Here is a 27,813-nt window from a genome sequence, read left to right as displayed (position 1 = left end):
CCTAATACTTACAAGGAATCTTCCTGGCTCTGTGTATATTGGGAAAACAAGGCAGTGTCTTGGGATGCATCCAGATTGTTGTACATTGTAGGAATATCAACCCTGAAAAAAACGGAACTGATCAACATTCCAATAAATTTTATTGAATAAAAGCACAAGTGGATTGAACATTTTACAACACAGAACTTAAGCTGGAAAACGGCACAAATTACAGAACCGAGAAGGCTAATAGAAAAACCGCAAGTGAAACCTGTGAAAAATTATTCTCCACCTTTCTCCTTACAAAAAAAGTGAATGAGCTGATAACCAAAGGCTCAGGCAGGTGTTTGGGAGATTAGAACATTTTAAAGGTGTGGCTAAACATAAGAAGCTGAGGAAGTCCCTCTGAAAGAGAATTGGGGAAGGGAAGCTCACCAATGATCTTACACCCATATAGTGTAATACTTTTATTAGGCCAACTCAAAGATCACAAAAAATACGCAACTTTTTAGATGTCCAGATCTCTTAATCAGGCAAGATGTTACAAAAAGCAGGTTGGCGGGGAGCTAGCAGGGATTCTGGACAAACCAAAAGGAAAGAGAGGGCACACATACCAAGACTGATTTCCTCCTTTTATCCGCAAACCTTTCCAGTCAGTCAGATTTGCGGTTCTTAGTTTAGAGAGACTACACACCAAAAAGGATGGGTGGATGCGGGGAAGCGGTGCATTAAAAGGAATTGTGCCGCACAGGGCATGCTGTTTCTCTCCCTTTCTTTGATGGCGTTCCTAGCTCAGAATAGCAACTTAGACATTTGGAAGACCAGTGCAACCATTCTGAAATAGTAATATCTGTTGGTAAAGTTTAGCTTGTCAATAGAAATACAAAGGGATTGTACTTTGTAGTTGTCTACTGTCCCATACCTCCTACCTCTGCAAGGAACGCTCAAACTAGGAACAGAATTTCAATGCTGTTCCAAGCAGAGCAAGCTCTCTTGATGGCCAGCAGACCACTGAGCTTGCCTAGGAACACATCATGGGGAAGGGGCAGAGCGCTTTATCAGTTTCAGCCTGGCATCAAAGCTTGTCCTTCCTATTGTGAAGGCTTCCAGTTCGCTGCCCATTTATTCCTTAAGAAAGGGGATTGCTACAGGGGAGCGGGCTGCTCTACACACTGTGAGATGGTGAAAGAGGCAAGTATACACAGACTTACCATGCAAGAATTTCCCACTGATACTCAACTACACTTACACAGAAACAGCACACACACAGGGAGCATTAAGTACAGCCTTCCCCAAAGTGTGTGAGAATACACTTTTTTTTTTTTTAGGCAGCCATATTACACTTCTGTGCAAAAAGGGTCATAAGGAAGTACAAGAGCTTCGCTTCTACAGAATTTGTTATAGGAAATTGCAAGCTAGTTTCAGGGTCAAGTGACCCCTCTATCCAGAAGAGTTTGCACAGTCAGTGCACTTCTAGTTACAGAACCTAGGTAGGCAGAGAAAGCAAGACCAGCTAGGAAGATCTTTTTAGGTTCTACAGAGCCACGGAAACACTATTCATAAACTACCTTCTTCTGCCATCTCCTGGCAACATAGGGGTAACCCTTGAAAGTCACAAACTAGGTGGCAACACACAGGAAGTGTGAATTCTGTCTCTTAAAACATAGAAGAGGTACAAGAATAGTCCATGGAACCAACATAAACCTACAAACCTTTTAGTTCTTAGAACTTCTTTTTGGTGCTCTGTCAACACTCTCTCTTTTGTTTCTGGAGGAATAAACACGAAGTCAACAGTATTTTCTTCTTCCAGAAGCATGTTTTTTCGATTTGCTTTTGACAGTGAGAATTCTAGCTTCATCTATTGCATAAGAAAAATGGAAAAGGGTGGAGGAATTGCTGCTTATAAATACTGCCTCTACATCTCAGACACAATCCCGAATTCCTTACAACGTAAAAAGGGCTGTTCGGTAATATCTTACTGCGCTCCAGACCGTTGTGACCGTAGTAAAGTCATGGTCTTGCTTTACCTTATGCTTATGGCATTGCACCTGTAACTTGACTCCTACATTTGGCCTGGTTTGCACGCAATGACCAACCATGGGTTAATTACCCCACAGTTGGTTGGGACCACATGCGAGCAAAAAACTGCACACGTGTCACTTCCTTGTTGCATCCGGTTTAGGAAACACCCCAGAAACACCCCAGGATAGCCATGTTCTTGCAGTTGGTGGGGAAAAGCATACTGCCCTCCCCTCAACGAGAGTCTCCACAGCTGTTTAAGCACTCTACAGAGTTTCAGTTCAGGGGCACGGATTCCCTGTACTCTCCTTTTGGTACAGCAGGGGTGCAGAACCTCTTTCAGCCCGACAGCTGAATTCCATTGCAAAGAAACTTTCGGGGGCCACATCCCAGTGGTGGGGAGGCTCAAAATACCAAAGATGCCGGCGTGCTCTAGCTCAAAGCTCTTGCTGCCGCTTACTAAGCCTTAGGAGAGGCATGTTTGCCTTTCGGAACGGGGAGAAAACTGCGCAAAAGCTGGGAAGCCGCCGAACAACTGGTGGCTGGAGGAAAGGGAAGCCTGGAGGCTTGAACTGTGAGGAGGGCTGGATTTTGGCCCCTGGGCCTGTCAGGTTTCTGCGGCCCTATTGCGTACTATATGAGCCAATGACTTACCCCCTCCATGGGCTTGGGATGCTTGCTGTATGCATGCATGGCCAGTCTTTTATTTAGGACAGCGGGTTAGAATTGCACACCTCTTCCCACCAATCCACTCCAAAAATTATTTTTAACGATTGCGCAATGTCAGCTTTCAGACGGTGACTCGTACACTGCCATTCATTCAGTACCCTCAATGCCCCACTGCATGGAGAACTTGCTTTTTGAAATGATCTTACGTTACAATAGGTGGTTTCCAAGTTACACCTGAGGTCCTTAGGGAAGAAACGAATGGCCAGAATCTGAACCATTGTATCTATCTGTGTGTGTGTGTGCATACACGCGCCTGTTCCCCGCTAATAGCCAGGGGCTTAAGATCCCCACTGCGGCAGGAACCTTCAACTCTGGAGTGCCAATGCATAAGTTACAGGGGCTACTGTGCTTCCTGTCCTCTCTGTGCATGACTGGAAGTGCTTTCTGCTCATACCTGGGGGAGGGGAAACAGGATTCTGCCCACAGTCGAGGGCTAGGCAACATGATTCCCATGGGCTGATGCACACTGTCCTTGTTGCATGCCAAGGCACTCTACTCTTCTTGATTTTTTTAATAGAAATGTTCTTACTAATAACTGGGATCACTTCAAAGTGAGGTGAGGGCTTTCAGATGCTGCAATCATTATTTCCCATGAATGCCTCAGGGGTGTATATGGGGCTCAGAAACAATGAAGATGTTGGGGGTGAGGGGCAGGCTGATCACTTTCCTCTGCAGTGCACCCAACCACCAAGAAAAAAAAGGGGTAAAAGAGACCCCCGTCGCTACTGTCCCGTAAAGTGGCTAGTTAAAGAAAGCCGGGGAGGATTAGGGAGGGTAGTGGTCTGCCTGAGGAGGGGTCAGGGTAGCTAGCTGGTAGCCAATGGGGGGCTTGGGGAACACTGGGGAGCTTGGGTCCTTGCATGCCTGAATGCATGGGAGCTGAATGTGTGTGAAAAGGTGGAGAGAAAGGGTTTAGGGCTGATCCAGGAAAGGGGATTTTAGTGGGATCCTAAAAGAGTGTTTTTGTGTGTGCTTGCAGTGAAGGGAAGAAGGTGTGGGGGGTGTCAGATGTGGTAAGCAAGTGGTCATCCAGTGTGTGTGCGCGCACGCGTGAGAGGGGGGGCGGGGAATGAGTTGGCTAGTGGGGGTGGGGGGACAGAGAAAAAAAAGAGTATGCCTTCTGTGAAATAGGTTTCTATTGGTGTAAAAAGCTATGGGTTCACAGGAGCTGTGGGTTCTTGAGCCTTAATACATACCTCTACCTTCTCTACTCAGTCTTTTGAGCAGATTTCTTGTCCTTTGTGACATCTCCCATGGTGCCCACAACAGTTTCTCAAATTGCCAAATGGGCCCACAGGCCCAAACAGGTTGGAGGGCCCAAAGTCAACCACAATCTTCAAGTGAGCTCCATATTCACACTACCTAGACCACTTCATTAATAAGAAAAATCATGATGCTTAGGATAGAAAAACTGACTGTAACAGCTGGAGATGCAAGTGCCAATATAATACAGCTTGATTAGTAAACTCTATGTCTTACCTTTGCGGGTGTGATGTGGGAATTAATACTTTTTTCTTTTAGGTCATTGGTCTGTGCCAGCAAGGAGTCCCTTTTCCCACTAGGCTTTACTTCTATTCCACTCATCTTTGCATCCCACTGAGAATTCTCTGCCTGCTACAAAAGAATTAAGTACTAATTTAATAAGTAGTAGTAAAAATCCTTTTAAGGATTTGAGTTTCTGTTTACAGTTTCACCAATATTAGACTCTGAGAAGTACTGCTATCAACAAGGTTTCTTCAGAGATATCTCCAATCATTTTTTTTTTAAGCACTGTACACCCAAACTTTGGGTGTGCTAAGTTGAATTAAGTTAGTATTATTCTTCATTTGGGCCTGTTTATTCAGCTGAAAAAAAGTGTGTTATAACATATTCCAAACCTTCAAATAACACAATACTTACAGAATCAGAATTTGTCCCGTTAGACTCTCCCACTATCTCAGTGCTTTCAAAACCAGGCAACGAAAGTAGCATTTTCTGCCTGGCTTGACAGAAAACAGATCTGCAATGATGAAAGTTGCATTGAAAACTTAGATCTTGCATTAATATTCAGTGACTACAAACTATTAGTTTTTGTCAAAATACTTAGATTTGAAGAGTCATAAGCACAAGGTGGCTTTGGGTTAGTATCTACACTGCACTTTCAAGATCTGCCACCTAGCAGTACATATCCAAACCTAAACACTACACAAAATCTCTTCCTGTTTGGATTGTCTCTACAGTGAAGCTTACACGAGTTGTCTGTGTCTATCTCTAAATAAATTCTGAAATTCTGGAGAAGGAGCCTTTCCTCATCAAATCATACTAAACCTTTATTTTATACTTTTGTTTAAAGAACAATTTTACCACACGCTATTATGTAGACAATACTCAAACACCAAGGAGGTGGATTTGTGTCAGTTGGGCAAGTTATTCCATTAAAGTAGGATGAGGAATATGTGGCCTTCCAAATGTTGGTGGACTATCCAACATCACAGGCAAAGGTGAGGGATTATGGGAATTGCACTCCAGCATCTGGAAGACCACACGTTTCCCATCCCTGCATTAAAGGTCTCTCGAATCCCAAACTAGAAACATACAATCACTTGCATCTTTCCTCAAACACCACCACCACAAGCCACCTTGGTATTGTGAGTTTGACCAGAGGAATAACAGAAAGAAGGATTAAGTACCCTACCCACCACCTTCCAGCCAATTTTTCACTCAGAATTTCACCCCAACCTGGTTTTTCCTGGCATGCAATTTTAAACAGAAGATCACCAGTGGAGAATGGATTAAGCAGCCCCAACCCCAGCTATTTGTCTGCTCAGATTTGCAGCTACCCAAGACTATTTGCATTTTTTAAATAAAAAGGTTGGGAAAGCAACAAAACCAAATGTCATTTCTTCTGTTTTCATAAAAGGAGAAAGTACACAACTTAAAGTTAGTTGCCTTAATATACAGCTACCATTTTATAACTCCCCTAAAGAAGTCCTTCAAGTTTAACAGAGCCTGGAACAAAACACATAGGGTGCAATTCAGACTTCCCAGAACTTCTGCTCATGACGTTCTGTTGGAGGGGAAGAGAGGAGAGAGGATTTTCATTGATTCCTCCTTCTCCCTGCAACCCCCAGTACTGTTGTTGCACAGCATTCCACACCCTCTGGGGGAGCAGCTTTTTCTGGGCGCACAGGGAATCTAAAAAATTGCTCTCCCCACCTTCCTCCAGCAGGAGCCTCTGTTGGATCCAAATCCCTTCCACAAATGGAGGGAATCCTTCTGTTCACAGAAGGGCATATCTGGATCTAACGCAGTGTGTGTTTTCTAGTCATGTTTGGGTGAAGGGAAGTCCCCACAGAAGTCAAAATGTTTCTTTGCTGGCCTATAGGGTATAGCACAAGCAACACAAGCCTTCTTACTTTAATTCTTCTGGATATGTCAACATTACAGCTTTACCAAATGTTGCATTCCAGAACTGAGCAGCCTGATTGCGTATCTGTTTATTCTTGTTCAAAAGCATGATGCACAGCAATGGAGAAAGCTCTTGCAATAGCTCATTGTCAAAGGATCCAGTATAGCGGGACTGCCAACAGCTAATACTTTCTGCCAATAACTTTTCAAACTGGAAAAAGAATAAAGAAAAGCATTAAAAAAGTTTTACTTGCAGTCAAAAATGGATAACAGGTGGTAATTAGCTAAATGTGACATATTCAATTACGAATTGCTTCCCCAAAGCTCCCCGCACTGATTAAAGTTCTCCCCACCCCCTCCGTTGGTGCATGAGGCAGTTCCTAAGACCTGCATGGGTTTCATCGTGCTACAGCCTCATGGAGATGAGGAATCTGGTTGCGCTAGGGCAGGGGTTGGCAACCTGGACCACAACTCTCATAATCCCTGATTATTGGTCATGCCAGCTGTGGCATATGGGAGTTGAAGTCCAAGGCACTGGGGAAGGCATGACATTGTGAACCCCTGTGCTAGGATGATGGAGTTGATTATACAAGGCAGACACATCCACTATACATTACAAAATTGGGCTATAAGGCTGCAAAAAAGCATTAAAATTTGTTGTATTCAGGAGACAGAAAGGCAATTTTCCATCTACCAAATTAAGTTACCTTGTTGTTGAGCCCATTTGTCATTCTAGATGCATTAGTAGACCTGGTAGAGAAAGGAGATAATATGCTAAGTAATAATTTCGGGTTATCTAAGTACAATCTTAAAAATGGAGTCAGGCAAGTTGACATATAAGCAAGAATAAAGAGACAGACCAGTTAAGGGGCTGGATAGAATAGCAACACAATATGCCAATGGGTTAACTTTAAAAAAAGAAACTAGCTTCCAACTTGCAGGCACCATATCAATTATTCAGACATGCCATACAATGGGCAGTACCCAACGCTGCTCACACACTAGCAGGGACTGCTGTTAGCACAGCAGAAGGTAGCGGTCCCTGAAGCAATCAGAAATGAGTGGGAACACTCACTTCCAGAACACGGCAGGTGAGCATCGCTCTCAGATCTGCCCCTTCCTGCATAGTGTTTCTGCTCCTTTCTGTGTTGTTTTAGAAAGCGCTACTTCCTCTGTTGCGCTAGCGGTTGGTCTGCAGCCACACGGAGTCACAGCAGCAGTGCTGGATACTGCACATTATATTCAGACACATCTGATAACAGCCAGTGGTTGCCTAAAACCAACCTTAACCTCCTGTGCTTTTTAGGGCTGTCATCCAATTAAGAAAATCTTAGTCGACCAATCACATGAGTTTTAGTTGACTGATTGATCAGACTTGCACACAGGTAAAAATAAAGGCAGTTCTAAAGCCAAAGCGTTCCTCTGCTTTTGGATGGTGTGCACATGCGTCATAGCAAGTATCTATGAAAAGGTATTATCTACTACGAGAGAGAAAAAAGGGGGAACTCATCTTAAGTTAGTGCTTGCCCTCTGCAGTTTTTACAAATACTTGAATTAAAAAGCAAACATTTTGAAAGACGGCTGCCCACTTCAACTTTTTAAATCAGCAACTTTAGTCACTTAAAAAAGTGATTAACTGCAGTCACTTGAAAAAGTGATTAACCTGCAGTCACTTGAAAAAGTGATTAACCTGCAGTCACTTGAAAAAGTGATTAACCTGCAGTCCTAGAACGTTTGCATCAAAGTGCCACCTAAGGTGCTAGCAATCTCCCAACGAAGCATCAGTGAAGTCTATCTGGCTCGTCATGGGGCAGGTACAGGCAAGTAGTTTTCCTGAACGTCTTCAAACACCTGCATGTGACAAGTTACCTTCAGCGGCAAAAGCAGTAACTGCTGAGTCAATCCATGTGCACTTACTTTATTGTCTCATAAAATGCTGCTGCTGGTTTCGTAATTGTTCCGAACAGGGATCTAATGACCAAAGGCAAAGAGATGTGGGAAACGATGTTTTGAAGAACACCAACAACAGAAGCACCAACAGGGGCCAGTTTTTCAGGGCCACATTCCTTGGATGCAAGCATCTGAAGGGAGTTCACCAATATCACCAGAAGTTTAATTAAAGATGACAGCTTCCCAAGGGGATCTTTCTTCTTTTTGGACCAGTCTGTAGGTGTCTGTGGGGCTGAAGAACAGTTTGTTAAATCAATAGTATTGTTTTGAACAAGACTGAGCTAGTTCTATATTGAAATTAAAAGTTATTTAGGGTGTAGCAATCACTGTAAGTCGCACTCAATCAAATACAAGGAAAATTACTTCTGGTACCTTGCTCCTGGAATATTTCTACTATGGAAGAGAGCAACTTTTTACTTGGAACAGTGCAGGTGTGATGTTTATCAAGCAGGGAATGGAATATGTGATCCTATGGCCTGCTTTCCATCTCTTAACCATGGTTATAGCTTATATCAGTACTGGCCCTTCACAAAAATATGTGAGGGCACGGAGCACTCCGTGAAAGAATCAAGACCATCCTCTCCAGATACATAACAGACATTTTGTTTGTGATATTTATTATCTTCAGGAAATGCCAACATAGCTGAAGAACTTAACCTAGATGTTTTTAAATAGTCCACTGCACAGCTGATTCCAGTAGGAGTAGCTACAAAAAATATTTGTGGATTTACAAGTAAACTTTCGAACCTTGTTACTAATGCCCAAGTGCAGTTCGTTAATTAATGCAGTAACTCAGTTGCCAAGACAGTAAAGTGACCAAACAAATGCAGCAACCCTCTCTCTTTCCCAGAATACACACCTATATTTGGAATCATCGTTTTATTTTATTTCTGATCATCAGGGGAAACTGCCCATGTAGCCAAGAGCACCACCCACTCAGAAGAGGGAGATATGGGTAGACTCAGGAATCCTGAGATTTGCAGAAGAACCAAAAATCTTTTGAAATAATCCTAATGGTGGAACCCCAAAAAGAAGTCCACTGATGACTGAGCATGCTCACTGACCATGGAATGCTGACTGCTGGGATGGGGAATGGAACAGAGTGGCTGGTAAAGGAGGAGGGAGGAAGAAACAGATATAAAAATGGGAGAGAAAACAATCTTATTGTCTGGATAGGTTGTTGCCCAAGACACTATATTTAAATGTCCTCAAGGACAGAAATGAGAGCTACACATATAGTTCCTATTGTAGATCGGGCTGAAGCTGAAAGAGTAGCTTACAACACTGCATTGTTATTCATTGCTTTTATCCCCACATTGCAAGTTGGTCTGAGAGAGTATTATATAACAAGCCTGCAGTAGCTGCAGTGTAGTAGCTGTAGTGTAGCTCACTGCTATGGCAAGTTGGATGGCTGTACTGAGAGACAATAGCTTACAGTAGCTCTGCCATGAAGTCCACTGTTAGTACTGTAGGCCAGAGGAAAATTGACTTAAGTTCCCCTTCAGGTCTTCTTTCCAGAGGCCTTCTCCCAGGCCAAATCAAGCACTCAATTGCATGCAAGAGTCATGCCCCATTGACTTGAGAATTGTTGTCCTTTTAAGTGTTCAAAAACTCAATCAGATTTTTGCACATGAATTAAGACTCAAGTCAGAGCACAGATTCCCTTTTTTGCTGCTAATTTTTTCCGAACCGCCTCAGCCACAGGCTCCAGTAACCACGTGCACACCAGGGATACACTATAACATTTTGTTGTGGTGCCTGCTTGTATATAGTAAAAGCAAACTCAGTTCTCAGTTGGTCCTTATGTATCCAAAACACCAGCATGGACATACAAGAGAGAGGTTATCAGCAGGCTTAGGGGAACCCCAAGGTTTGCAGAAATAACGCTTAAAAAATCTTCAGAAAAAAAAAAACTAAGAGGAGGGGACTTAGAAACAGTTCGAAGAGGACTGATCATGTTCAGTGGGTACAAAATGCTCCTGACTGTTTGGCAGGAAGATGGGGGACATCAGGATGTCAGACATGGAGAGAAGGGGAGGAGCATCTGGAATAGGACCACTCCATACTGCAACATTTTGTTGCAGGTCACACTTGTTATTCTTACATCTATTTGCTGGCTGATATTTAGTACCATAAGGTGCAAAACTGATGCAATCAACCATAACTGATGTGATGTAGGAGAGACCATCCAACATGGGCTGATTCTGGAAGAGAAACAAAATAGATTTTTCAAGTTAGTCAGGAAAGAATGAGGCAAGAGACAATATTTCGCATACAGCATCAGGTCACATTTTGAATTAATGGGAGCTTATCCTTACAATATGTGTTTTATCTTCTAACCCAGTGATTATTTTGGCACAGAGTTCTTCACAGCATAAATTATCTTCTGCTGTTGCCACCAGCAATGCACAACGGGCAAATGCTCTGTAGAGCTCTGACCAGGAACGCAGCAATGTTTTCATTGTGGGCTGTAGGAAAAAAAAAAAAACCAGATCATAATTCTTTTCTAAATGGTGTTGTCTACTATATGTACTCAAATAAAATTGAGTTTGTTTCCTACCTGTGGAAATTCGGAAGATGGAAACATGTGGTTTACAGGGAGCAACAACGCACTGTAAATTGCACTGAAATTATGTTCCAAAGCATCACCTTGATTTACTTCATTTGTCTAAGGGGAAAAAAATAGCCAATTTGAAAAAAAAAACCCTGTGCATTTTTAACAAAAGGTAACTTGAAGCCAAGCTTCTGTTTTAAAACATTCTTCATGCGTGTAGCTTTCTACAGTCAAGAACTTACACTCTTTATCTTGGGTTTTTGTGCTTAACTGGGTTTGGGATGATAGCCTGACATTTTATTATTAAAACTCAAATTCAGCAGTGTTTTTACTTCACTAGCAAACTGATGCTATGCTAACTTAAAACATGCTATAACCAAGGAAGGACACATATGTACTAGGTATGCAAATGTGGATATTTTATTTGTTCCAAGAACCTAAGCAGCACTTGAGAATCTCATATAAGATGTGCAAAAATTTATATATCGAAGTATAGCTAGTTTTCTTGCTGACATACTATGGCGCAAAATGCTCTAGAAATTGAGCAGATTGTCCAGGATTCAAAGAGCTGCACAAGTTGCATGTAACGACTACTCATGGGCTGTTTAAACCATGGGTAATTGGGATTGTGCAGGAGAAAGTGAGTGTCCTGCTTCCAACTGGTCCTGTTTAGTTTCATGGATATGCTCCATGATGTTCACACCCAATACTCTGGGTTGTTGAAGGAGAAACAATCCAGAGTTTTACCCCAAAAACAAATCCTGGGTTAAAACTCTGGGTTGTTTCTCCCTCAACAACCCAGAGTTCTGAGTTTAGACAGCACTGAGCACAACCCAGGATCAGGGCGTTCCTGGGTTGTTTACCAAAACAGAAATGGCGAGACTGGTTGGGAGGCAGCATGCTTGCTCCCATGCAGTCCCAACTACCTATGGTTTAAACAACCCATGGGTAGTCCGTTACGTGCAAACTGGGTCAAGGAATACTTAAAAGAATTGTGCATGTCCAGTAGGAGTTTTGACTTTTTCACCCAAGAGCTTGACTCAAATTCCAAGTCACAGACTGCTTCTGAAGCTCCCTAAACTTTCAAAAGTAATTTGCCATCCTGAATTACAGGGGCTGCTTCGTTAGATATGAAAATCCAAGAACTTATTTACAAAAATGTTTATTAGCATCAGCTAGACTTTTCTGAAAATTCTGCATGAATAGTGGCTCTTCAAGCACATGAAATCCTTCAAACTGTTGAAGTCCCATTAAAACTGCTGAAATCCCTTTTTTTAAGAAAAGGGAATCATCAAGGAAAATGAAAATTACTCACAATCCCTTGTAATAATGCCACTACACTTACTGAAATTTTCATTTCAGTCACTGCTAACTGGCACATATCCATCCAGGGAAGAATTTATGAAGTAATTGATATTTCTATGCAGTAGGCTTTTAGGTAGTTAAAGTAAGTTCACTGTACCTGGTTAATCCAGTCAGTTAATGGGTTAACTACAATACTCCATATTCTCCAGAGATGTTCCTTGTTTTCCAGGTACTGTGCACTTTGATTAACAACTGTGAATACAGACTCACTAAAAGCCAGAGGAGATGTGGGTCCAGACAAAACAAATCTGACAAGAGACTCATAGTTCAAGAAAAACCTATTTTTTTTAAAAAAAAGAAAAGAATTTATCAGTAACTTACGTCAAAGCTAAACAGATTTTATGCAGCAACTGAATAATCCAAATAACATTTGTTTATATCCTGCCTTTCCACTTAAATTAGCGCTCAAGTTGGCTGAAAATAAAATACAAACAAAACAATAAAGTCTTATATCAAACTTAAATCTCCAAAAGGAGTGTAATTCCATCCAACACAGGTTGAATCGTTACTTGAATTCCTATTCCCTGCTCTGCGTTTCAACTGATCGGGAGTACAACTGCCTTGTTTCGTTTAAGCTTAAATTTGTTTGCCCTCATTGAATCCATTACTGACACCAGACACTGATTTAGAACTGGAACAGCTCCCTCGGACTTAGGTGGAAAGGAACAATAAGAGTTGAGTGTCGGCAGCATACTGGTGGCACCCAACCCCCAAACTCCAGACAGCCCTCAATGATTTCATGTTCGTTAAATAGCATGGTTTACAAAATGAGGGATGCCAACAGCCACCTTCTGAAATCACCCCTCCAAAAATGACCGTAACCACCTTAAAACAGCGCCTCCAAGTCCCATCTAGGAGGATACCACAGTTGATGAAACCACTGGAGAGGTCCAGCAGAAGCAATATTCTCCCAGTCCAATTACTAGAGCAGACTGTTCACCAATGTGACAAAAGCAGTCCCATAACCAGACCTAAAGTCAGACTGACATGGATCCAGGTAATCCACATCATCCAGAAACCCCTGGAGCAGAGATGGCATGAGAAATTATCCAATACCAACATATAGGATAATTAAAAGACCTCTGTATTGGATGGTTGTTTTCCCATTCATCAGCATAGCATTCAGCAGCAGTACCTTCAACCCAGGGGAGACTGTTCAGGCTCTCCGAATTGGGATACAGTCTGGGAGCGACCACCATGTTGTTGCCCTATAACAACCTGGCTGCCTTCCCCTGCCATATTTCCCTCTGCCCTTTGTTACAGTGGTTGCTCCCTGCTTCCCTCCATCTCTCTGCCCCTTTCCAAAATGCATCTCTCCTGCCAGCAGGCAATGACCCACGGCTCTGGAAACTGTTAAGATGAACAATGCAGGCAGACTCTTTTAAGCTATAAATAACTAGAGAGCATCACTTCCCTCCTGCCCTCTGTGGGATGTCTTTGCTTTAGTTTACCTCTAAAGTGGCTCCTGCTGCAAAAGCACCATTCCCTTTATGCCTCAGGTCTAGGCAGCTGAGCAAGCTGGTGTAAATCTGGCAGGAGCTGCCTGCTAAAAAGTGCTGAGTCAGGATTGAGTCCCCTAAGAAGCAGAACTCTCTGGTCCCAGGAGTCTCTCTGGATCTGCTACAGGTATGCAAGAAGGCAGGAGTACAGTGCACTCATGATCTACCTGGGCAAGATGGTCTATTCTCCTCCCTCTCCTACTGTAGTAACTTACAGAACCAATTACTTTGAATTAACTTTGACTTTTAGAGCTGGGAGCGCAGGGAGCGGACAGATTATTATATATTTAAAGCAGGAAGATATTGCCATGGGGTAATGCACTACTGGATTTCAAGAGAAAAGAAAACTTTGTTCTCAAGTACCTACCTTTCATCTTGAATACAGCATTTTAACAGATCTTCACGAAAGGAAAGCTGAATTAAAAACAATGCTGGAGTTCCCTGGCAAGAAAAAGAGCCACAGTACTTAGCAGCAAGCCTGCAATGTGATGAAACTATTTCATGAACATATACGGCTCTATTCTGCCTTACTTACCCTACTCCATACCACCACTACCAGTAGGAGTCAACAGCTGTGTTCCCCTAAGTTTCAAGCAATACATAGTTGCTACATGATTCAGCATCTAGACATGAGCTGGGCTTAGCATGGTCCAGTTAAGATTTCTGGAGATTTTGGAAGAATGTGAAAACATGCTCTCTCCTTTTTTTAAAAGCAAAAGTAAAGACTGAATTGTTAAAGACTGAAACCTTTACATGATTATTAGTTGGCTACAATAAATTGGCTATGCCTTCTGATTTCAGAACCACAACAGGCCCAACCTGACATCATTACCACTCAGACACAAGTGGATTTCACTTGTTGAGAAGTTAGTATGTTCAGACATAACGGTGTTGGATCCAGACTAAGTTAGTCATGCCTAATCTGTCCCATTGATTTCAATTGGGCTAAAGCAGCTTTCCTCTACCTGGGCCCTTCCAGACGTTTTGGCCTACAATTCTAGCCACCATGGCTAATGGTCTAAGATGATGGGAGTTGTTAACCAAAACATCTGGAGGGACCGATGTTGGGGTAAAGCATGACTAACTTAGCCAAAGGGAACAAAATGTAATACAATGGATTTGATCCAGACTAAGGACAATACACCTCTCTTTATCCCAGCAATCCCATGAGTTAGATTAGATGTAGGCATATGACTCCTCAAACTACCTAGTGAGCATCATGCTCGGTAGGGATTCTATCCAAGATATTGCAACAATACCAACATACTTTACAGTGCATAGATTTAGAAACTTGCCTCTGTCTTTTAAAAGCCTCTTTTTAAAAAAGAAAAAGAAAAAAGGCAAGTAGAGCTCAAATTTAAGACTAACTGAAACGAGAATTTCTCTATTTGTTCTTTCACTGAACTTCTTTAATATGACTAAGCATGACTTAGCTGTTCTGATTTCCCTAGCACTTTTGAAGGGAAGCCTTAACAGTACTACTTTCAATATTGACTTAAGCTATACACATGCAATTACTGACAACAGTAAACCAAGACAGCATTTCTTTGCTGTAATATAGCATATGGATTAATCAACTTTCAAAACTACTTTAATGAAGTATTTTAGAGTATGTTTTCCCTTGGAATCTACAATTTCCATATTACTAGATTTTTTTTGGGGGGGGGGGAGGAGACAGGTAATCATTTTTCTCCAGAACATTTTTATACTTAACCCAAATATCTGGAATGCGCTCTTTACTGGCAAGCAGTATTGTGTCCTGCCTGTTCTAAAAAAGGAGGTTGCTAATGATGCAAACAATCAATCTCCAGAGACTGAAAGGGTTTAGGCACCACAAAACCTCATGTTTTGGCTGCTATTCAGGGTGAAACTATCTGCAGTGTTTAAACAAGTCTTTGAATCCCATGCTTGGGATTCTTCTCCTTTTTTAAAAAAAGCCATGGTGGCGTGTGGGTGTCCCAATCCACACTGAGATTATGGCACAGCCAATCACCAGACCAGGTAACCAGCACCACCAATGCTGATCACATCACCATCTCATACCATATGGCTAATAGCACACATAGGTGGAAACAATCTGCCTATTTATTCTTAGTTTTTAGTAGATTTATATCCAACTTTTTGACAAGGAGTCCTCAAAGCAGCTCACATGGATAATATAAATGGATACATTAGAAGCCACACACAATTATAGCAAGCTATTGCTGGACTTTGGGGCACACATGGTTCAGGACCCCACATTTCAGGACTCTCCCCTGCCCCCCAATGACCACCCAGAGAGCAGCAGATGATGGGGCAGTGGCAAACAGACCCAGCATCAGTAGCTTGGCTGGCAGGGGCATGCCAGGGCCTACTGGGGCTCACACTGGTCACCACACCATCTTTTTTTAATTTTTAAAATATATAATCAGGAGCTAGCTGGGCATGCACATGGTTACAGCTCCTCATTTTATTATTTTTTCTTCAAAATGTATTATCCTTTTCTACAACAAAATGGTGCTTACACTCATGCTAATGTGCTTAGCATCAGGCCAGCAGAAGCAAACTCTGTTTTATTTCTGCAGCTATGATGGTGCTATGAGTTAAGAGAGTTTAAAATGTGAAACTACACATGAGCAAAGTATTTATTTCTTTTTTTTATTAGGGGTGGCAAACAGTTGTTTCTATAACATATGAGGAATGTGGGAGCAGTTGTAAAGCACGGAACAGGGGCGGGGGGGAGAGGAAGAAAAGACATGTTAGTTGGGAACATCACAACTGAAGTAATACACATGCCGTCTAAAGGGGTTTTCCCATAAGAGTCCAGGGTATAAGATTACCTAGCTGCACCACTGATAGCAAGACAAACCAAAACCAGTCCAGCAGGAGTAGATTTCTGGTGTTGTCTTCACCCACCTCCATCTCTCTCCTGGAATCCTTCTCACTCGTGCAGGGACAGGAAAGCCCAGATGGAGCAACATGGCCCAGGGGACAGAATAGCAGCAAGCACCTGGTATTTCCTTTGCCTGCGTTCTATTTCCAGATCAAGCAGTCTGGTCAGACTTTACTTCCTGTATGAGGCAATACGTCTGCACCTTCCACCTTCCCTTTCTGCTGCCCTAAGGACATCAGCTGACCATGCATAATACTATGTTTGTCTGCCTGGGATCTCAGCAGGTACACTAACCTTTGGTTACAGAAAGAACACTTAAGGAGATGAATTTGGTATTCTGCCTGGTCAGGGGATTTCTGCTTTGGGAGAGAGGTTAGGGTTATGGATGTACAAGTTCAAGACTAATTCCTTTTCATACTGGGTTTAGGAATCTCTCTCTCTCTCTCTCTCTCTCTCACACACACACACACACACACACGCACGCTCACTTACATTCAGAAGATCCATGTCAGCAATCTGATAGGCTGGTGATCCTAATACTTTTGGAGGCAATTCTTTAATTGTGATTTCTATCAGGGACTAATGGAGAAGACAAGAAATAGTTATGAATATGAAATAAAAGGTAAAATAGTTGTCTGGCATCTATACAAAATCATAGTTGCTACTATGAGACAGTGCTATTCATCTTGTTTTAAGCTTATGCGATATCAGGGAGAAACCAAAGCTTGCCAGAAGCAGTTTCTGCAGCACGGGAAAAGAGCAATTCCTACTGCCTAATATTTAGTTTAACAAACTTGATTTGTGCAAACTATTAAGTAGTATGTGCAGTTTAGTAGTGATCTGGTTCACATGTAATGACAATTCATGGGTTGTTTAACCCAAGGAGCACTGGGGCCATGCAGGAGCGAGTGAGCATGCTGCCCTGTGACCGCTTGCCCCTTCCACTTTGTTTCCCAATTATTCCTGGGTTATTTGCTGAGACGTCAGAACCCAGGACTCTGGTTGCTGAGGGAGAAACAACTCAGAGTTTTAAGCTATGATCTGTTGTTGGGCTAAAACTCTGGGTGATAACCCAGAAACATAGCAGAAGCAGCGAATAGTCACGAGACATTAACCCATGGTTAGCCATTATGTGTGAACCGGGTCAGTCAAGTGAAATTCAGTGCTAGAATTTCAGACAGACAGCTCCTGAGCAAGCGATGTACCACCTGCTGAGCCAATGCAAACCCAAATGAGATGTCTAATTCAGGGTTCAAATTACACAGATACACTGCTTCTTGTAATAATCTGAAAGCTACACATGCAGACTATATTAACACTTACCAGTGACATTAATACAGGCAGTTCATTTGACATAACGATGTTTTTTAAGGCCTGAAGCAACGTAGTGAGCACCTCTGAACTCTGCCGCTCTCTCTTGCTGCCTAGAAATAAGTGAAGCAAAATGAAGCTGTTAAAACTAACAGATTACTTACATTAAATGAGAGAATTACCTCAGATCCTTAAACAGAGTTTGGTTTTTAACAAATCACTCATGGTTACTGTAGTCTACCTGCACACACAGGTGCTCACACAAACTATATTGTGTTCACTAATGGCAGCCTGTTATTCATGGTGCTTCTGTAAATCTTGTGCCAATTTTGATTCAGCCCTAAGCCTAACTGAAGAATATACTCAATACTGATACAGCTTATTCATAATTTGTTATGCAGCTTAAATTAGTTTCTCCAGAGACGGGTACTGCTGCCTGATGGTTAGAGCGAAGATCTTCAGGCCTATGAGGCATTTACCTTGATGAAGCACTTACGGGTCAAGATTACTTTCACATGGTCCCCTATGCAGTTTTAATTACACACAAGAACGGAAATATCACTGATTACCTGATTCAATTGCAGCTCTTACAAAACCAATCACTTCTTTCCATATAGCACTTAGGATAATATCTGCAAAACAAGGAATGGAGAAAGGGCAAATCAGTAGAAAAAGCCAACGAACAGGCAGATATTAAATGCCATATTACTAACCAATGGGAGAGTTAGATAACAGGTTTAGGGCACAATCCTATGGAGTTTCCTCTGAACTCAGAGGCTGACGGGAATCCTATGCAGAGCGCACTCCCCCTGATCTGCATTTTAGCTAGGTGGGCAGTTTCACCCCTCTAGCTAGGGCTCTGTGGAGGGGGAGGGATGGAGACTTTGCTCATGTTCCTGATTCCCCTTATCCCCTCCCAGCCCCACAGAACTGTCCCCTTTCCCTTCCCTCCAAGGTCACCTTTGTGACCTCGGAGAGCCAGCTGTTGCAGTTCTCTCCGCACTGGCTGCGAGAGGAAGGGGGTGGGAAGCTCGGACTACTAGGTCCAAGCGATGTTTCTGACCTTGGATCCAGAAATCCAAAGTATCCTATGGTGCCCCAGACCCTGTCTAGGGGCCATAGGGTTGCTCTCCCCGACTGCTTCACTGTTAGAAGAGTCTTTTTTACCAGTTGCATAGCATGAAGCAAAACTTTCAGTGTGAAAAAACTCTTACCAGAAGCATCTTTTCCAACTGCAATGAAACCATCCTGAACTGCATTTATAAATGTAGTGGCATGCTTAGAGAAGAAGGAAGGACTGGCAATGACTGGGTACTGAAGAGGTTCTAGGTGGGAAGAGAGAGAGCACAAGTTCTATAACTCTGACAAAAGATAGAATAAGCCAGCAGTTAAAAAAAAATAGGCAGTACAAGCTTATGTCGTGGGATTTTATCTTAATTTAACCCTTCAAAAATGTGTAACATTACCTAAACTAAGTACAACACTGTTTTCCTTGGCAAAAGTTAAAACATCTGGCCCCATGAAGAAGTGAAGCAGCATTTCAATTCCTAGAAGCTGAATGGATGGAATGGTCGCAACTCCGCCTATACTCAGTTTCACCTTTGGATTGGCAGGGTTTCCAAAAGGGAAAGCACCTAAAATAGAAATTAGCAATATTTTTGTTGACATATCACTTCAACCACAGAAACTGTTTGACACACATGAAAAAGCACAAAAAGGATATCTAAGCAAATGGGGCAGAGGTAGACCAATTTGAAGACTTCACTATGCCTTACATTTCAAAAAAGCAACTATAGAGAATGCTACAATTTAAAGCTTTATATTTTACATTTTATTTAGAAAGAGTTGCACCAGTTTCAGTGGAATTCACTTCTGTGCAAGAGCGCTTAGGATTGCAAACACAGCATCCTAAGTTTTAATTCACTCAAGTTAACATTTCACCCAAATAAAATCTGGATTTTAAGATGAAGTAACTATTTTCACTAAAGGCTCCATGGGGCAGGGACCTGTCTTTTTTGTGTGTGCTCAAGGTACTCCACAAAGAGCCGAGTGCATTGCAAAAAACCCAGTATGTGAATGTGCATATACACTGCTTGAATGTTACTCCTATCACATTTGTATCCCAGCCTTCAAAAAGGAGGTTGGAGCAGCATCCACGGGGCTATCGCATTTTGTCTTCACAGTACTATCAACTATAAATTGTCATCTTTTCCACGCCTACTAATTCTTAGCTGAAATTAGTTGGAAAGGGGTCTGTGTTATACCTGATTTCTGTGAAGAACTTAGTGCTACTGGACTCTGATTAATAGACAACCGTGTTGTACTCCCTTGTAGAAGATCTAAGCTTAAAGTGCTCTGAATTAATGGTACGCAAACCTAAAAAGAAAGACAGAAGTACAGCATGAAGCACAAACTGAAGTAAACTGACAGATTTGGTATCAACTGCCTGACCCAGCAAAAGACTTCTGTGCAGGGATCTACCGCGTAATGTCGATATCTAGCAAATGGGATAATGCATGCCAAAGCACATCCAATATGCCAGGTACCGCATGAAGATGCAAGAAGGTTCATGGCAGCTGAAGTACAACATCAGGTACACAGACCTCTGCTGCGCTTGCTATTCTTTGATCACAGCAAATATGTTTAAAACCCCACAGCTAACTTGGGTACTACTGTTATCTAGAAACTTATTTAGCCAAGCTACTTTAACCTTTATACTACTGACTTCACTAGAACTAAATCAGCCTAAACCTTGGTCGAAACGAATCAGTTTTAAAAGTACCTCAATATTAGCTATTTGGCAACTTTAATTTCACTACTATAAATCCTCCATATGCAGATATATTTTCCTTTCATAGTTCTATTTAGTTTAGATCCCAGGACGTTATGTTAATAGCTCATATTCCTGCTATTCTAAGCTGAATTAACCTCACTGAGCTCAAGATTAGAACCAACATAAATTCCAATATACCACATTTGGGGCACAATCCTATGCATGTTTAGACAGAGAAAAGGCCTATAACTCCCAGCATTCCCCAGCCAACATGGCTGGCTGGGGAATGCCGGGAGTTGTAGGCGTTTTCTCTGTCTAAGCATGCATAGGATTGCGCCTGTAATAGGCTTTCAGGTTTGACTGAAAGCATAATGATCAGATACATCCTAAATACTAGGAAGTGTGAACACTTCAAAAAATCTGTTTAACCAGTTTTCTTGTGAACAAGTGTAAGTCAAACAATAGAAATCCAGGCCTTTGAGGAAACCTATTGTAACTACTGCTTAATATTAGTGTTAAACAAAATGAGGTTACCTGTTCAAAGTGGGCTGGAAGCTGGGGTCCAAGCCTCATCAGTAAATACCACCAGACCTCTAGCTTTGTCAGTGCCAGAGCTTCAGTTCTCACATGGATGGAACTCAGCGGCTGCATTAGCAGCTTCAGCCTCTTTGCACTGCACAAGATCTCTTAGGAAACACAGATTGAAAATATGCTTTTGTTATATCTAATGCAATGCCAAAATTAGTTCAATCTCTCTGGTCTAGTTTGGCCTCCTTCTGAAATTAATTCAGACATAAAAATGAGGTTGTGGCCAACCAATACACACTGCTAGCTAAGTGTGGATTTCTCAGAGCTGGAATAATTTACTTATGGTTTGTGTAGAAAGAGATCTATTATAGACGTTTGAATACCTCCCCACCCCACCTCCCCAAAAGCCTAAAAATACCCAGAGGAACTGGGGTGTTTCTATGATGGTTGTTTCTGGTTCATTACATTTGTTTTTAATCTTTAAACAGGTTGTAATAAATCTGCTCATCATGGTGAGAGTGATGAGAGACCAGCCATGTAGGGCCAAGATGGGAAAATCCCTCCCCTGCTGGCCTTCCCTCCTCTGGAGCACAGGAGAGGCATAGGGAAGGTTTGCTGCTGCCTATAGACATTTGGGTCACCTCTGACCAGTGTCGTGTAAAAGGCCCAACAGGAAAGGCAGGTAGGGTTGGGGGTGCTGCGCTACATTCAGTGCCGGATTAAGGAACAAGCCAAGTAAGACACGGCTTAGGACCTCATATGGTGAGACGCCTCTAAATACGTTGGAGGTAACTAAATTATAACTGAAATCACTTCAGCTTAAATATGTTGGAAAGTCTGTTGTGACTTACAGCAGAGTTGCCTTATATAGAAAAAGCATGGCAACACAGCATTTAGTATTGGAGACAATAAGAGCAGACTAGAACCAGTTTAAAAGACATTCAAATCAACTTACTTTATTAGTGTTTTTATACACATCTTCAGAGAAGCCCATCTAACAGTGTTTAACTACAAGAACCCGCTAATGCTGGGTGGTACCCTTTCATTACCTTTTCTATTATAATGTAATACACTTTTTTCTCTTTATTTTTATGGCACGGGGCCTCTGAATCTTGCCATGGCTTAGGGACTCAGCATGTCTTACTCTGGCCATGGCTACGCTGGTCAAAGGCGCTCAGGCCACCTCTAAGCACTGTTTCACAACCTGTTGATTTCAAATAATACTTAACGTGTCTAGGGGCCAAACTACACTTTACTTGAAAGATGTAGGTAACACCTGAATTTTTTTTTTTTTTAACTCGAAAGTGAGCAGAGACCCTGCCTGGATCAGAACCGGAGCACAGGGAGGGCAGAGGCAGCTTCAACCTTTTGCCTCCTGCTATAGTCCTGATCTGGATCAGGGCTCCTACACATGCAATTTACATGGTGAAAAAGTGATTCATTAATGCAGAAGGATCACTTTTTGGCAATATAAATTGCAGGCACAAGCCCTTCAATCCGGATCAGGATCACAACAGGGGGCCAAAGCTCTCCTATCTCACACACACAGAGGTCCCAAATCAGATCAGGTGCTCTACAATTACAGTAAAAAAGACATAGCTGCCAGCCATTTTTTTAAAGTGTCAGGATACATATTAAAAATTTTCAGGCACTATCAACCCCTGTAACCCTCAATATTAATCTCTGCAAACTTCAGCGTATACAAGAAATGGGGAACCTCCAGCCCAGAGGCCAAATGTGGCTTGCCAGGCTGGCCCATCTGGTCTGCGGCACCTCATGCAAGGCCTGTCCCCGAAGACCTTTGAAGGGTACTGGGGAGAGGAGCCCCCACTATTATCTCTGATAATAGTGCACTGACTAACAGTGGGGATTTCCCTGCACACCACTCACTTATTGGGAAGGTGAGCGGTGCGCTAAGTGCCTGACCCAATGTGGGACGGTGCAGGGCAGCCAAAGCTGCCCAAACTGAGCTGCTAGCTGGAGGAGCTCCAGCTGGGGACCAGATAACTTTGGGATGCGCAGCCCCACGTACTGACATTATCTGGCCTGCAGAGTGCTTGGTGGGGGAGTCACCCAGCCCCCCCCCGGCCCATGTTCCTCACCCCTAACTTGGTCATTAACATACCGATCCTAAACATATTTACTCAGAATTATGTACTGGGTCAACAGTACTTACTCATAAAAAGGAAGTGGATTTAAGATTATTGCCTGCAATCGGTTACAGAGCCAGCGTTCTGTAAACATCTGAAAATCTAAAGGTCTTTCCACTGGGGGCAACATTGCTTTCTCTCCGTAGACATATAAGGAGACACTGCCATCTCCATGCAATGGAAGGAAGCGATGACAGCCTTACTACATAGAGAGTCCCTTCTCCCCTCCCTGCTCCCAAAAGAGGAAACCGTTTAAACCTGGCAGGTCCTTCAAAAAGATGAAGGTAAGCAAGATATGGACTTGTGACGTATTTCACAAGATTGTCCAGTATAATACTTAACTTTAAAAAGCAGTATGCCAAGCACCTCACATACAATATCCTGCAAAGTAGCCCTTGCAACCCTACAAGGTAGGCCAGTATTAATATAATATTGCATTCAAGCCAAGTACTTTCTGATTTGTAGCACACTCTTTTAGCCATACCAGTATGTTAGCAGATTCTGTAACTGCATAGCCAGAGAAGTAACAATTCTGTGGTGGGGAAGGCAAAGGAGGAGCGAAGTGTACTCTTGAGTGCAGCATTTGAAACTCCCCACTTTTACTTGTGCACAGAAAATGCTACCAGACTGAAATGGAAATCTTAAACACACTTAATTAAGACTCAATTCACTGCGATCAATGGGAGTTGCTTCCAAAGAGGAAATAGATCGCATGAGGATGCAAGATCTTTCCCCTTCTGTTTTAGGTCAATACTAAATAGGAACTAAAGTTCAGTCTACCTGGATTTAGAGCAAAGTTATCAATCAAACTCTTCCATGCAATGAAAGCTATCTTCTTTATCACTGGTGACCCACTACGAAATCCAAGTTCTTCTAACTGCAACAATGAATTGATAAAGCTTCCACTACGATGCAGTGCCTGGAAGAGAACACGCAGTTTTATACAGTTAACACATCCACACAGTCAGTGCCTGTTACTAGCAGAAACAAAGGATTTATTCTCCAACTTACTTTGCCCAGCAGCTTTATAAACAATGGCCACAGTTTCAAAACATAAGTCTCATTTTTTGATGAAAACAGTTTTTGGAGTTCTGGAATTATTTTCTGCAAAAGAATGAAACACAAAATTTATGAACATGTCCCATAATTAAATAACTTTAATTATAATTAAACACACACACAATCCCCCCCCCCCCCACAAACACAATCTGAATTGGAAATGATTTAACTATGAAGGTGATCTTGGGGGTGCAGCGGATAGCTCAATAAACACATCAGCTTGGTGTGCAGTGACAGTGAAAAGGAATATTCTGAGTTAGGGATGATTAAGGGAATGGAAAGAAGACAGAGGATAAGACTATCAAAAACTATTAGCCACGAAAGTTTAAAAAGTGCATGTTCAGAGGCGTAATACCACTGAACACCAGTTCCTGGGGGAGGGGACGACAGAGGGGGAGGGCTACAGCCTTCAAGCGTTGCTTGTGGGCTTCCCAGAGGCATCTGGTTGACCACCGTAGAACACAGAAAGCCACTGCAGGACTAGATGGACCTTTGGTCTGATCCAGGAGAGTTCTTCTGATGTTCAAATACACATAAACATGAAGTTGATTTGATGCCTTGGTTCTTGGCAATATTTATTACACTGTTCATTTGACAACTCACACTGCAAGACAGTCATAAGCAGAGGTATTAAATCAGCTCTTTTAGCTGGACTGATGGTTGTCACAGCGAATGTGTAAAAAATCCTATCTTATGGAGATAGTAATATTTCGTTAGTTATTAAAGTCACGTTCAGAATTATCTAAAATAAAAGAGGATGAGTGCCTGCCTGTCAGTCAGCGTCACAGCAACAAGACTGTGAATGCTGACACCAGAAACTTGGCATCCATACTAAGAGGGATCCTAGGGGTATGCATCTTGAGGTTATTTTGTTTTTAAGTGCATTAACTTTAATTAATTTAAATGTGCGTGTGTGGTTGTAGCCTGTAATGACATCTTCAGTTGCCAGGGGAAGAATTCCCTAACCAGAGCATAGCTTTACAGTTGGTACAGTTGGAAGGGGAGTAATCTCCAGGGGAGATTACTAGACTGCTTGAAGCGTTCACTGTATGAACCTAAGGACTATTCCCATTCATACAAATCCAGGTCTATTCATCAGTGATTTGATAAAGTATAAATGTACATGTACATGCAACATTAGTAGTATAGAGTATTAGGAGTAAGCAGTAGTTAGGTTCATGCAAAAAAAAAAAAAATGTGAAGGGCTTCCAAGTATATCTGTGGAGTTCCACAAGTTTTTTTTAACTAGATGTTTCCTTTGCGTACAGAAGTCATGAGTTCTTCAGTGACTGCTGCCACCTCCTGCTGCTTCTGAAGTAGAAGTGGCATTCCCATCTCCAACGCAGTGGCACCTCTTAACTGGACTTTATGAGCTGAGTGGACAACTAGAGGAATTATCAGCTTGGCCCACCTCACAGCCTGTTCCTCCATTTCAGATGGAGCCTGTTCTATGAGCCTAAATGCAAAAATACAAGCACCAGTATTAAGAATACAGCCACGCTAATTACCACTGTTTGTCAGAAATATTGTGTTTTGACTATTAACGCAGATTGATCTCCTACACCGGTAATTTTAAAATTGTCGTCTGGGTAATTCTGGAGTATCTCAGTTTACTGGCGTTTCCTTAAGGACAAGTCCAGTAATGAGAAAATAAGACAGCTTGGCCATCATTACTAATTTCCCCGTCAGTGCAGAGCCATTGGATTGCTGGTGTCACATACGGCAACACTGAGGCCCAAAAGGCCGGTGTGCACCCCCAATGAACCAAGTGTACATGCTAGAATATGCCCCCAAATCCCCCAGGATCATCAGCAGACAAGGCAATATGGAAAGGCTTCCACTGAACTAGAGAGCTGGAAAATCACCATCATAGTTTGCTCCCTACTATGTCACTGAAATACCCATGTTTGTGACATTGCGCTGCTACAGCAATTGACACACGCCACCTGCAGCATTGGCTTGATGATACAGTAGTACCAAGGATGTGATATACGATCATGAACTTATTTAAACAGTGAAAGCAATTTTCAAACCACACAACTTGCCATGTAAGTTTTGTAAAGGTAAACCATAACTAAACCACAGCTCTATTACTCTATTCCAATACTACCAACATTGTTATGCCTTCTAGACCATCTATGGTTTGGGAGGCATAGTGTTATGGGGGTTTCAGTCCTTCCTCTAAAATCTTCCTTGTGTGCCGCCAATAAGAACAATAAGGCTGGTGGGCATGAGGGATAAGGCCTTCTTGGTAATGGCCCCCTCCTTGTGGAACTCTGTTCCAACTGATGTCTGCCAGGCTCCATCATTACAGGCCTTCAAGTGGGGACCAAAAGCTCATTTGGTTGGCCTGTAATTGAGTTAGAACTCTACTGGGACCATTGTGTATAAGGTGCTATATGGTTTTAAGGGTTTAAATAAAACAAAATAATTGACTATCAAAGGCACAAGTGTGGTTCAGCATTCACTACAGATATAACAATGCCACACAGACTGATTTTATGGTGTAAACAGACCAAGATGTTACTGACTGATTTGCTCAACACTTTAACATCCAACACATACCGTATGATAACATTTAGCGCTTCATATTCAACCACCATGGAATGCAAGTCTCCTTTAAGTACTGTTTCTAGCATACCAATAATACTGGGTGCCTGAAAAACAAGTGAGACGTGGGTAACTAAACTAAACATTTTAACAAATTTTGTTTACAGGAGATGAACAGAAGACACTCACCAGCTTCCCAACAATATTAGGAGGAAAGGACTGCTTAGAGATCACCCAAAGTGCTCTAGTGCGAGTGTTTTTGTCCACTGCCTTTATAGCAACACTGTTCACTATAGAAAGCAACTCCTGTATTTCGACTTCTGTAAGAAAAAATGTATTTTTTTCCAGAAACTGTTACTCCAATTATCACTCAGCACACCTGCCCTATTTAAGAACATAGAAGCAGCATTTCCCCAGAATGGGCAAGGCCTAAACTAGTCCCTCCCCTGCTGTGTCCATCCTCTAGTGGCTATAGACCCAGAATTTTTTAAAGTACACCTACAAATAATGTCATATTTGTAGACCCAAGGCAGGGCACTGAGAAGTTCAGAGAAACAAGCCACAGCGATTCACTAGGCCCACGTCTCAAGAGTCAGTACACAGCAACACTCACTGAATGCTCTAGCGATTCAGGAGTATCACATCCATTTTGACACTAGGCCAGAGCACCAAACAATCTGATATGGACAATTATATAGTACCACACCATATATATTCTATAGGTGTTTAAAAATCAATCATGCACATTTAGTTGTAATGAAACCGGTTAGTCTACCTATTACATTCAGATTTGGATTAGATACAGGTTAACAATTTTTGAAACAGATAGAGATGCTTACCACTTAGTAATGAAGCAATCTTTGAATTAAACACACAGAATCCTAAAGCTTGTAACGCTGCACTGCTCAATTCTGAGCGTTCAGTAGGAATGTATGTCTAGAAAAGAAAGGGAAGAAAAGTTGGAATTTGTGACAAGATCTTACTAACAAATGACTTGAATCATTCAGGATTTAAAACTGATGCCATGTTCTAGTCAGTTAAGAGCAGACACCTACTCCTGTTTTTTTTTTTTTAAATCATTACATGCT

The 27,813-nt window shown here is 42.1% G+C and overlaps 1 protein-coding gene across 9 annotated transcripts in view; it reads right to left on the bottom strand.

Annotated features, from left to right (window-relative positions):
* Nucleotides 1–27,813, bottom strand: part of RIF1 (replication timing regulatory factor 1) — a 47,750-nt gene that overhangs the window by 10,259 nt on the left and 9,678 nt on the right. For 7 of the 9 annotated variants that reach the window (XR_014784433.1, XM_084810779.1, XM_084810751.1 and 4 more), the window contains 25 exons: nucleotides 27,565–27,661; nucleotides 26,915–27,045; nucleotides 26,741–26,832; nucleotides 25,442–25,631; nucleotides 24,128–24,220; nucleotides 23,897–24,035; nucleotides 20,973–21,124; nucleotides 19,930–20,041; nucleotides 19,132–19,299; nucleotides 18,880–18,990; nucleotides 18,235–18,297; nucleotides 17,678–17,778; nucleotides 16,847–16,933; nucleotides 13,850–13,923; nucleotides 12,081–12,261; nucleotides 10,625–10,732; nucleotides 10,383–10,532; nucleotides 10,169–10,268; nucleotides 8,032–8,296; nucleotides 6,822–6,864; nucleotides 6,123–6,325; nucleotides 4,627–4,726; nucleotides 4,207–4,341; nucleotides 1,692–1,837; nucleotides 13–102 (listed from right to left, as the gene is read on the bottom strand). Coding sequence is in view for 8 of the 9 variants with exons in the window: in XM_084810751.1 (XP_084666877.1) it covers nucleotides 13–102; nucleotides 1,692–1,837; nucleotides 4,207–4,341; nucleotides 4,627–4,726; nucleotides 6,123–6,325; nucleotides 6,822–6,864; nucleotides 8,032–8,296; nucleotides 10,169–10,268; nucleotides 10,383–10,532; nucleotides 10,625–10,732; nucleotides 12,081–12,261; nucleotides 13,850–13,923; nucleotides 16,847–16,933; nucleotides 17,678–17,778; nucleotides 18,235–18,297; nucleotides 18,880–18,990; nucleotides 19,132–19,299; nucleotides 19,930–20,041; nucleotides 20,973–21,124; nucleotides 23,897–24,035; nucleotides 24,128–24,220; nucleotides 25,442–25,631; nucleotides 26,741–26,832; nucleotides 26,915–27,045; nucleotides 27,565–27,661 (3,131 nt within the window). In the remaining variant the exon portion in view is untranslated. The remainder of the gene's footprint in view (nucleotides 1–12; nucleotides 103–1,691; nucleotides 1,838–4,206; nucleotides 4,342–4,626; nucleotides 4,727–6,122; nucleotides 6,326–6,821; nucleotides 6,865–8,031; nucleotides 8,297–10,168; nucleotides 10,269–10,382; nucleotides 10,533–10,624; nucleotides 10,733–12,080; nucleotides 12,262–13,849; nucleotides 13,924–16,846; nucleotides 16,934–17,677; nucleotides 17,779–18,234; nucleotides 18,298–18,879; nucleotides 18,991–19,131; nucleotides 19,300–19,929; nucleotides 20,042–20,972; nucleotides 21,125–23,896; nucleotides 24,036–24,127; nucleotides 24,221–25,441; nucleotides 25,632–26,740; nucleotides 26,833–26,914; nucleotides 27,046–27,564; nucleotides 27,662–27,813) is intronic. The other 2 variants (XM_084810729.1, XM_084810791.1) reach the window with 1 other exon arrangement.

Source organism: Heloderma suspectum, chromosome 1 (assembly GCF_057233095.1).
Source record: "Heloderma suspectum isolate Gila_16-S chromosome 1, 16-S_ref, whole genome shotgun sequence".
Classification (NCBI taxonomy): domain Eukaryota; kingdom Metazoa; phylum Chordata; class Lepidosauria; order Squamata; family Helodermatidae; genus Heloderma; species Heloderma suspectum.
This window is presented reverse-complemented; position numbering and strand designations above follow the sequence as displayed.